The sequence below is a fragment of the Patella vulgata genome, chromosome 7 (genome assembly GCF_932274485.2).
Source record: "Patella vulgata chromosome 7, xgPatVulg1.2, whole genome shotgun sequence".
NCBI classification, from domain to species: Eukaryota; Metazoa; Mollusca; class Gastropoda; family Patellidae; genus Patella; species Patella vulgata.
Window position 1 is genome coordinate 50,397,167 of NC_065885.2, and position 12,002 is coordinate 50,409,168.

At 29.9% G+C, this 12,002-nt stretch overlaps 1 protein-coding gene across 3 annotated transcripts in view; it reads right to left on the reverse strand.

Annotated features, from left to right (window-relative positions):
* LOC126826643 (kinesin-like protein unc-104) overlaps positions 1-12,002 on the reverse strand; it is a 43,748-nt gene that overhangs the window by 17,322 nt on the left and 14,424 nt on the right. For 2 of the 3 annotated variants that reach the window (XM_050555601.1, XM_050555600.1), the window contains exons 9-25: positions 11,487-11,630; positions 10,818-10,896; positions 10,030-10,108; positions 9,702-9,841; positions 8,848-9,010; positions 8,539-8,614; positions 8,093-8,172; positions 5,941-6,032; positions 5,647-5,787; positions 5,433-5,480; positions 4,595-4,676; positions 4,373-4,445; positions 4,001-4,106; positions 3,602-3,687; positions 3,327-3,395; positions 2,878-3,050; positions 1,254-1,394 (exon numbers count right to left, since the gene is read on the reverse strand). In XM_050555601.1, coding sequence (XP_050411558.1) covers positions 1,254-1,394; positions 2,878-3,050; positions 3,327-3,395; positions 3,602-3,687; positions 4,001-4,106; positions 4,373-4,445; positions 4,595-4,676; positions 5,433-5,480; positions 5,647-5,787; positions 5,941-6,032; positions 8,093-8,172; positions 8,539-8,614; positions 8,848-9,010; positions 9,702-9,841; positions 10,030-10,108; positions 10,818-10,896; positions 11,487-11,630 — 1,772 coding nt within the window. The remainder of the gene's footprint in view (positions 1-1,253; positions 1,395-2,877; positions 3,051-3,326; positions 3,396-3,601; positions 3,688-4,000; positions 4,107-4,372; positions 4,446-4,594; positions 4,677-5,432; positions 5,481-5,646; positions 5,788-5,940; positions 6,033-8,092; positions 8,173-8,538; positions 8,615-8,847; positions 9,011-9,701; positions 9,842-10,029; positions 10,109-10,817; positions 10,897-11,486; positions 11,631-12,002) is intronic. The other variant, XM_050555602.1, reaches the window with a different exon arrangement.

The following is a 12,002-nucleotide window of genomic DNA, read 5'->3' on the forward strand; positions in this document are numbered from 1 at the left end:
CTTTGACAGACACAATGTTGTAACCTTTCAAGAACACTATGCTATAACCAGTAAATGAAACTATGCTGTAACCTTTGAATGACACTATGTTGTAACCTTTGAATGACACTATGTTGTATGTTTTTGTAACCAATGAATGATACTATGCTGTAAGCTCTGAATGATACAGTTGTGTAACCTTTCAAGAACACTTTATTGTAATCTTTGAATTACACTATGTTGTAACCTATTAAGGACACTATGTTGTAACATTTGAAGGACACAATGTTGTAACATTTGAAGGACACAATGATGTAATCTTTTAATAACACTCTGTTGTAACATTTGAATTACACAATTACATTATGCTGTAACTGTCAAGAACACTATGTTGTAGCCTTTGAATCACACAATGATACAATGTTGTAACCTTTGAAAGACACTATGTAGTAACCGTTGAAGATCACTATGTTATAACCTTTGAATGAAACAATGCTGTTACTTTTGAAAAACACTATGTTGTAGCCATGTATAACATTATGTTTACAAATTCGAAAATATGAATGTATATATTAAAATATATATAGAATAGAATTGTAGTTTAGAAGGCATTATATCATCGTTAACTGATTCCTACAAAAATTATGACCACATACATACTTATTTCTAATGAACCTTGCTAACACTATCATAATTACTATTATAATTCATGTACAAAATGTTCAAGCATTATTTTCCAACTTAATGCCTTTCCTACTAAAAATATAGAGACGGGCACATGGTGTCTAATTTGACACATAAAAGAAGTCAATGCACACATACTGGGGTTTTCAATATGTAATATTCACTTTTTCCAAATTGTCTAGTCTGTGTGTTATATGTGACAATGACTAATTTCATCATTTGTTTTAATTTTTGGGAATCATTTTCTTCTTGCAAAATGTTTTCTTTTATTTTTAAACCCAATAACATTTAAAGTGAGATTCTCATTAAATTTATAAAAAAAAAAATGTGAAAATATATAAAGCAAACAAACACCATATCATCACTTACATGAATGTTAAAACTTTTGAGGATAACAGCCATTTATTACAAAAGAACATGCAAAGTTAACAAGCTGAGGTGACAGTTTATTTTCAACAAAATAATTCATTTTGATAAACCCAGTGAGATGATTTAAAAAGCTGTATTATCTAAATGAAACTGTTGCTTCAAATGAAAAAAAAAACAATGAAAATAATCATAGACACATTTAACATACAGGATAGACAGACCTGGATTGGATTAGGTTTTTGAAATTAAAGACATTTTGCTGACTGCAACCAGTTAGACATGTAAAGAAGTCCTGCTTTGCTTCAGGCGTATCCGGTGACGAATCCTCATTGTATATCTGTCTCATGAGTTCCAAACGATGTCTAGAAAGTAACATGGTGCATTGGTTAGTTTCTGTTAATATTATTAATATTTCAATGGCGTTCATAGATGAGATCTGGATCAATTGAATTCTTCTAGATGCACATTCCAAACAGAACAACATTTGATTCAAATTTGTTACTTATTTATAATCGTAGTATAATTGTCAAGAATCAATGTGCTAAAAATGAATTGGAATTACATGGATTTATAGGAACCCAGGTCTATGATATATATGTATAAAGCTTGTTTTCTCCTCTGTTTTTGTGGACAAAATAAAAATTCAAAAATTTGTGAGTTTCTTCAACAGGTTACTACTAAGTTAAATTATCATAATTTTTGAAAATAAAAAACAAATTACCTAAAAAATGTGTTTTCATGTCAATGATAATAAGCTTATACTACATTGATGTGCACAGTTACAACCTATTTGACTACAATGAACATCTATTCAAATAGACTGTCAAGTCACAATAGTTGATCCATTAGTCTTTGAAAATACTACTGCCTTTATTTAACCCAAATGGTATGAACCAATGAAATTCATTTATCAGTCAAAACTCATCCACGTAACCACAAACAACTTTTCAATGAATTAAAATAAAAAAATACATAATAGCGATCAACTAATTATTATATTTAAGCAGACAATTTAAAATACAGAACATAATTTACAAGGAAAACACAAGACATTTTAATAATAGCCCTTAGGAATTTTTTTGTAAGAAAATACCAGATTTAAGAGTGAAAAGATTGAAATATTAAATTTCTATTTCTACACTAATATCTACAAGAGATCTTATGATACTTTTAATTGCTTCTAAAAACTTCAATAGTGCACTGATAAGTTAAAATCACTCTTTTTAAAAAACAAAACATAAAAAAAATTTGCCATTAGACCCACTAAAAAAGAAAAATACAATTAACAGTAGTTGTAACAAAAGAAAATTATGACAGAAGTGTATCATAAGAACTCCTTGTATTGAATACATGCATAATAATGTATACAAAACTGAAATAAAATATATTAGCATGATTTTTGAAATTGGTGATATATATATGAATCTGTATATTGTTCCTTATCTGTCTGGATTCTTCTAACATCAATAAATGAATATAATAATAGTAAGTTAAGATATTGTTGATCGCTTCAGTACAGCGGCTACCTATAGCCTAAATGGAAAGGGATGTAGTATATGCTTATTATCATTTCTGTACAAAGTGTGTATTGAATTCTCTTAGGCACTGTTATAAATAGTATTCTTTGTTTTAGTGATTCTACAAATGTTCATTCTGAATTATAGTGTAAGTATATAATTTGGCTCCTGTTACACATACCATCTACATTTGTCAAAAAGTAAGCCGTTAAACCCCATTTCATTTGTTACACACATGTATGTGTTATGCATGTTCTATATGAGATTTAGAACTGCTTTACGCCAGGCAATAATGAAAAACATGACAAGATAAAAATGTTTGAAATACCTTAGTTTCTCTAAACTCCAGTAATGAGTAGCTCCATTCTTAGAGTCTTGTACTTCTACAGCTACTATAGTTCTAGGGAATGGTCGTTCTTCTTCACGGTCTTCTAATGGTAATAATTCTGGTGGCAGTGGTGAGTATAAAGTACTGGTTAGTAAAACAAACTGGAACTGAACCTGTAAAACATACCATCAAAATGAACATAAATTTGTCACAAATTACACTTTTGTTCTGGAAGGTAATGGTGTAGCAGATCAATTTATGAAATTTTACACACAAGATAGAAGCATACGTTTTAGGTCAATTTTCTTAAAAGGGTAAGGGAGAGATTTTTTTTTTTTTTTAAAATGGGAATAAAAATAATGGTAAAAAAAAGACAACTGTAAAAATTTGTCTTAGGACACAGACAACAATATCAAATTCATAGAATGTATCAAGCATTAGCTTATTACCTTTTTGTTTAATTCAACACTTATAGCATTTGCTTCCTTCAAGAATATGGCATTTCCCCATAAATCATCCTGTAATTATAAACAAAGAATATGTAACAAACAAACATTGACATATCAAAACACTAGTACTGGTATCAAAACTTCTGTACTTTTTGTGCCGTGAAATGAATTTTATGTTACTGAAACACACAAATTTCATTTATCTTAAGTACTAAGTATGTAGAATATGCATTAATCAACAAGTGTTGCTTATGGACATACTAAAACAAACTTACTCTAAGTGACGTAAATTGATGATATTTCCATTTACGGAATGCCCAAGATACCAAATCCCTCTGTTTTTCTGTCCATGTACATTCTTCTACAAATAGGCAGATCAATTTTATTTCACTTTTTACATAAATGAGAAAATCTATTTTATAAATACCAGTGTTAATACAATTGCTAAAAACACTTACAGATGTGTCATTTTGAATCTACATCTCGTCTTACAATTTCATAATTTTTTACAGGATAATCCAATGTTACTTTAATATGGGGTTGTATGTTGTCAAAAGGAAATAATGCTAAAACACAATTAATGTTGATAAGACTACAAAGCTGAAACAGTGTAAGATTAGTTGTTGGTTGTACCAAATAAATAATGTAGAAATTAACTATATAAATATACATACCTTCTATTTCTTCTTCTAGATCTATATCATTGATTGTAGCAAAACTTGACATCATGGAATGTCTTTCAACCTGTTCTTGTAGAGACTGTATTCTATTCTCATAGTCCTATACAAAATACACATATAACAAACATATTTATACATATAGCTACTGAACAGAAGTGGAGTTTGGATTTTTGTACAGGATATACATAATGATTTTGATGTTGGTTGGCAAACAATTAATATACACGTAGATATGCAACAAGAATTTTTTTTTTAATTGCTAAGAAATCTACAAGCTTACTTTGTGAATGGAAAATGTTTGACCATATTTAGGAACTATTTCAATGTTTTAAAAATTAGTTATATTCTATATTCCAATAAACCTACCTTTCTTTGTTGTTCAAATAACTGATCAGCTTCAATTTTCTCCTTCCTATACTGTTCTTCTAAATTCAACAACCTTTGATAAGAAATAAACTTTTGTGAAAAAGTACAAATGGTAAATACAGTAAGTATTTCCAAAAGAACTCTGACATTCTTGTGCTTATATATTTCTTATAATTTTCAAAACTATGAGCGTTTGACTAATTAATGTTCACTTAAACTTACCTTTGATTCATTTCCTTACGTAAATCTATTCCTTGTTTTTCTAATAACTCTAGCTGAGCAAATGTCCAATCAACCGGTTCACCTGATGAGAAGAAATGGCACAATAAGGGCAATGGAATGTATATATTTACTAATGCTTGGAATACGTATTAATCAAACTCTGACCAACTCTGGTTAGATGGGACACACGTTATTATGGGGTGTTTAATATGTGACCAGCTCTAATTAAATGACACAAATGTTATGGGGTGCTTAATATGTGACCAGCTCTGATTAAATGACACACACACACGTTATGGGGTGTTTAATATATGACCACCTCTGATTAAATGACAAATACTTCATGGGGACTTCTAGGAAAAAATGCAATTGTGTTTAAGATGTGCCCTTCTTCAAGCTGCATGAATGTCATCCACCCTATCAATCACACCTGGCAAAGTCTAGAACATCAGTAAGAATGGTTGATGAACTTAGAAATTTTCTTAAGTCAGGGATAATGATAGATAAATCATTATTTTCAAAAGTTGGGGTTAATGTAATTTGAAAATTTGATTATCTATTTCATTATTTTGACTCTGGATATCAGTATTCTTTCGTATAAAAATAAATATAATAAAATCATCCCTTATTGTTACTCAGAAATCTCATCCATGACAAATGGCTGCAACAAGATAGACCAATCATAAATCCACAGCACACAGAAACAGAATTCAACAATTACTTTAATATTAATAGGTCTTAAGATAAGAATTATATAAAGGTTTGGCCATTGTGAATATTCAAATATTAGTTATACAAGTTATTTTTGTAAAGTCTGTGATAATTAGTATTAACTTACTCATTAAATTATCTGTAGATTCCATCATCAAAGCTCTGCTGGCTCGAGCTGTCAAAAACAAGATATCAAAATTTTGTAAATAATTAAGTTTATAAATATTAAAGAAGTGTGAAAGGTATAACATTTAAAAAGTTTAAAGTGTAAATGTGCATGATTTTAGAAACATTTAATTTTCAAGTATCATTAAGAAGATTTGTATATTAAATTAGTTTACCTTGCTGTGGGTGATTAAACCTGAAAACATGATGTTTTCCTAATATAACTCTAGCACCAGTCTTTATTTCTGTAGGTTCATTTATTTGCCGGCCATTTACATAGCATAACGCTCCCTCTTCTGGAACTAACATCACAATGCCTGAAAGTAATAATAACTGAGAATGTTATCAATTTCACTTCTGAAATCTAAATGTGAGACTTTCACAAGAATAAACCAAAATACAGGTTTTCTTTGTAAATGAAGACAAAATGAAAAACTAAAATTGAATTTCAAGATAATAAAGAATCTTACCGTCTTTATTTTCAAATGTACAATGATTCTCTTGGATATTGGCACCACTAAGCTGGATATCTTTTGGCTGTGCAGTACCTCCCAGTCCAATTCTATTTAAAGATACATTATGGGAGATTATTATAAGGAGTTAGCCATTCTTACTATAACAGTTCAAAAAAAGATGATGAAAGAAGAATATATTGAAAATTTCAGTCAAATTACTTTATTCTGAACATAGTTATCACCAATGTAATTTTTGACTAGAAATGGGATTGAATTCCATCTTTACCGATTCTTAGTATGGCTGATCGTTTGATTGACAGGCGTTAACTCCACCTACATAATCTCTGCTGTCTTTTGTCTGCTGTCATCATATCCGAATTTGTGTTTTACCTTTTTGGATTTTTATAACAATTGGACAAAATGAGTGAGAGGGTAAATTTTCATTCTTACTTGTATTTTGGGCATGCATTAAATCAATTGGTTAATTAATGTTTAATTAATAATTTAGATAACATTTCAGACCTAAAGAAAGACCTCCAATAGACAGATTTAGCTCTTGCATAATGTATGTTTAATGATCTATATCCATGGTTTCTTTTTGAAAATCTTTAAGATTAATAAAAACATAACCGTCAATATTACAAGATTTAACCGTACACTTATATATATTTCGGGGATGTTCACATAATATTGTCTACAATTTCTGTACAATATTCATAAAATTTAGGTTACCGGTACAATAATTTACATACCTGTAATTAATTAAGAAATAGATAGATATGGTATATCAAGGTTGTGGACCCTCTAGAGACCACAGTTTTTATCCAATTTGGATGAAACTTTAAATATATGTTTTTATCATTAAGATCTTGGTTCCTTTTGATAATTATTAACATTAGTGTTACTTTGCTCTTATTTTTTGAAAAAATTTTCACAAGTTGATTTCCTTTATTTTGTTAATGTAGAATGGTAACGAACTGCTCTTTTCATTTTCTTTGTTTTATTTGTTTCGTTTGAATTTGATTTATCTGTTTAGTTTTTGATTGTTTAATTTTTGTTAATGAAGTTGATTCTTTTAAACTTTGTTTTTATTTTTGAACTCTACTTGGTGTAGGTGTTCATCAGGTAATACCTCGACTGAGTTCAATATTGAGATTAGCCGGTTGATTTGTTGGATATAAACCTTTGAATAATAGCGCCTAACAGGCAGCTGTGTTTAATTATGTTCTCCTGATTTTGATTGTTTCTGTGTGTTTGAAGTATATGTTTGTGATATGCGCTTAGAAACACTTCACGTGTAATGAAGCGCTATATAAATCGAACAATAATAATAATAATAATAATTGAATATAGGACATAATATTATAATACAATTATGATAAATCTATAGGTATACACCAGTGGCGTCGTGCCTATTGGGGAAATAAAAATATTTTTATTGATATTATTAAGACAGAAGACCTGTCCGTCTGTATTAGTCATCACACGGTCTCCAGGAGATGTCATTTGTTAAGGCATCGCTCAACAGCAGCCTCGCTTTGTACACTATCATTTAGCCTCAATCCGGGAGTATGACGTCAAAGTAACGGTTAATCTCCCCTCACGACGCCATTTAAAATTAAATCAGTCAACGAAATCCTGTTTAAATCCAAGCTGAATCCAAGCCATCCGTGGGTCTACAGAGTTGATTTTGTGCTTGTTGTGTAAATAAAGATCTAATTTATAATTTCTATGACATCTGAAGCCTAAATAAAGACTTGCAATAATCAGATTTAGCTCTTGCATAATGTATGTTTAATGAATAAAGAATAATATTCAGTATAAATTTGAATATACACAATAAAGATTTTAAAAAAAAATGTCAAAAAGCAAGGACGGAAGAAGTACACATTTGTTTAGAACTATAAGAAGTAATCAAAAAAAGAAGATTCAGTCATCAACATTTCAGGCCTTTGTATACCAAAAACTAATTCAAATTTGTTTCCATGGAGACATAAATATTATTAATTCCAACTTACAAATATAATAGGTTATGTGAATACAAAGTTTCATAAAGAGATCTAGAAATGACATATTTTCCAGAAACAATACAGGTACAAATAGAGCCTATTTGAACACCACTCACGTAACTACATTTGGCATCGGACGAAAAAACACGATGACATACCTAGTTGTGCCATCTTTTATATAATATAGCAAACATTCAGACATCAATGGATCTTCATTTAAATTCACCAAATGTGGAGACTGTGAATAAAATTAAGAACAGATTAGATATGACAAGTTTACATTACTTAATCTCAAGGGGTTGATGAAACAATAAATATAGCTACTTAGATGCATAATGTAAGAATTAGATAAAGAGTTGGCCATTCTTGCTATTATAATTCAAAAATAGATAATGCAAAATGAATATTTTGAAGTTTTGACAAAATTTAGTGTTGGTTTTTTATCATCATAGCAATATGGTACTTGAAGCCAGAACAAGCATCTTCAAGCTATGTGAATTGTTGCATCCTAATTCTTTCAATTTGGGGTCTTTTTCAATATCCAATTTATATCTACCAACAACTCTAAATTCATTATTAAAAGAACTAAAAGACTTTTGGCTACCTTTTTAGGGGAAAATACTCCAATTGTTCCACCATCTTGTTTCAGAGCAACTCCCATTTCTGCTAATACCGCTTCTCTATTAACATTTAATAAAAATAATAAATATGTACCAAAGTAATCAAACAAAGTCTCAAAACACTGCTCTAACAGTTCGAAAATATTCTTATAATCATTGCTGAATAAGACAATCTATATCACATCATCTTTTAATTCCACACCGTAACCATCATATTGTTTGCTTCTTGTTGAATTATTTCATACATTTGTTACGTTATAAATTATCATAAATATACAGAATGTCTACTTTACCTTTCCTTGCGGATATTTTCTGTTTTCCGCAACTTTTCTTCCCATGATTCATTGAGTTCAGCTATCAATTTCTCAGAGAGTTGTAATCTTTCAATAGCATCTTCTCCAGTTTCAAAACTAAGAGAATCCTTACGAGATCTGACATTTACTGGCTGGGGCAACCCTGATGAGTAAATTAATTCGATAAAAAAATGTAAATACAGCTTAACCCTTAACCGGTCATTGTCGACTATAATCACCACAACATTATACAGCTAAGTGGTGGCGGTCGACTAAAGTCGATCACAGCAAGAACCTTTTTTATAAGCTGCATTTGAGTATTTAGTTTCGTATCTAATTGATATGGCCAGGCATGCATGTCAAACAGGAACTTGTCTTGTCAAGGGCATTGAGAAAAACATGTCTTTGTTCAACATTTTTTGCCCAAAAACGTAATTTAACGATGTCGGATGGTTAAAGACTCTCAAAGTGTTTGAAATGCTTATGAATGATTCCGACGATATTTCTGATGAAAATGATTTAGAATGATTTGCAAATTATAGATCAACTGATCCCCTTCAAATTTTTTATTGGTGTCAAGGGTCTATCACTTATAATTATCCGGCAGTAGTCGATTGAAATAGGCATACAAAATATTTCACTTTAGCCTGACCACTTGACGTCATGACGTCAAAATGATGTCGACCAGTTAAGGGTTAACTAGAATTGATTCATTTGAATAATTTTTGTTTAATAAGACTTTGTGCAAGTGTATTATAATTGAGTAAGACATTAAGACTCTACAGTTGATATCTAATAATATCTATTATGGCAAGTTGGGCCTTTTTTGTACTTGCCTTCTTTGATATACTTGCCTTCTTTGATTTCAATGCCTTCACTAGCTAAAAGGTCTTTTAATCTATGAACTTCTTCTTTCAATTCACGGATCAGTCGAGCATTAGGATCTTCATTGACAACAGCCTTACACATGATCTGTTTAGCTCGATCAGCATATCTAAAACAAAATAAATAAATACGGTTTTAACACTGATGAATTCTACACTTTACAATTAAGTTCTACCATTGCCATAAGAATATACAAGTGAATGTTTTACAAGTTGGCTATATAACGATTTTTATTCAAATGAATATTAAGGTATAACAGAGGTTTATGTATTTATGCATTCAGATACATCTACTTACCTCAATGTGGTCAATGTTTCATCATAGTTCAAATCAGCTGGACTTAAAGCAGCTATCATAGCTGTCTTTGAATTACCACCTACAAAGAACATAACAACAATCATTTCAATGGAAATTGATCTACTACAAACACATTTATTTTGCCTTCACATTCACATTTTTTTTAGTTCGATTTTTACTATTTCGAGGCCGAGGCCTCTTCTCACAATGTTAAACTAAGTTACTTTTAAAGGATTCCTTAGGTTCTTAAGAAAGTGGGGTTATCCAAATATGTCTGCAGGAGTTTAACTACGTATAACCTTGAATACATACAAGTAATTTGTATTGTATTCTGGTACAGATGAATTTGTGTGTGAGAAATCAGTTTTGTTACTGTGCTTTCTACAAGATACTTTGTTGGACAGAATACAGAAGGCAATAACAATAATTCAGTCTGTATAAAACAAAAGACTTTACAGACAATTGATCATTATATATTTATTTATTTGTTTCTGATCTGACAATATGCAGTCATGCAGACATTATTAATATAAAATTCCAAGCTAACTCCAAGATTATGTGTTTGAATATGGACTAAATGTGGAATTGCCAATTCTCAAAATGGTTCTGCACGTTTGGTTTTATCATCATTTAATTTAAGAAAATGGCTGGACAAAATCAAATGCATTTTGCCATATTTTTAGGATGTCATCAGTTATACGAGGACTTGTTTATACTCTTCAACATGCATGGTCTAATTACAAACTCTATGTTCATGTACTTATCTGAATAATGATACAAAAGCTTACCCAAGTTTTCTCGTAACAACCAAGTTAAAACTGAATCTCTGTATGGTATAAAATCTGCCTTTTTCTTTTTCTTGTTTGACTAAAATAATTAAATAAGTATAAAAAAAGTTAATCTAAAAAATATAAACTCAAATTACAATGAAAATAAAAGAAAAATTGAATGCCACAGAGGTTATTAACCAAGTCGGAATTGAGCAACGGCAGTGTTGCTATTTGCTGCAACGCCATAAACTGTTGTTAGTTCAGGTTCTTTGATTACCAGCATGTAAATACATGAGATATCAGTTTCTCCAGAATTTTGAATGGGATAGGCATCATTATCATTAACATTAAATGGGGAAATGAGGAATGAAGTCTAATATCATATTAATTTTTTACTTACATGTTATTATATATTACATATATATATGTAAATATAAGCATTATACATGAAATTTAAACAAAAAATCATACTTTGTTTCTTAATAGACAATAAACAATCCTGTTCCCCAATCCCATTCAGATATGCTGAGTAAAATATTGCTTATTAAAAAAAAAACATGCTTCTGAGGAAGATTAAAGGCTTCCTAAAATCAAAATATATTTTCCTGAATTTATTTGACACCTATAAAAGAAGTTCATTTCATTCCGCCAAATAAATGGATTACACAAAAATTTTGAAAAACTCACCATTTCAGCTAAACCTGATATAACTTTGCCTAAAGTTGTTAAAGATTTATTGATATTTGCACCTTCTTTAAGTCTTTTGCCTTGTGCTCCTGTTGAATCAGCCCTTTCACTACCAGCCAAATCAACAAGACTTATCTTACTAACCTATAAATAAAAACACATACATATATCTAAAGAATATCCCTAATACTTCTTACTAGCAATTACACTGTCTTTGTGAATATTGGTGAAAAATAACATCAACTTATAAAATGATGCAATTTACAATAAAGTGAAAATATAGCAATATTCAGATATATTTGTAGGTCATAAGAAATATACATTTAGTTAAAGATACATTTAAACATGTATGTAAGATTTAGATAAAGAGCTAACCATTCTTGCTACAATAGCTCAAAAATAGATAATGCAAAATGAAATTTTGAAAATTTCATTCAAATTACACTATTCTGAACTAAATTATCACTGTTTGTAGTTTTGACAGGATGTGTGCATTGTGGTAACCAGGGCACTGGT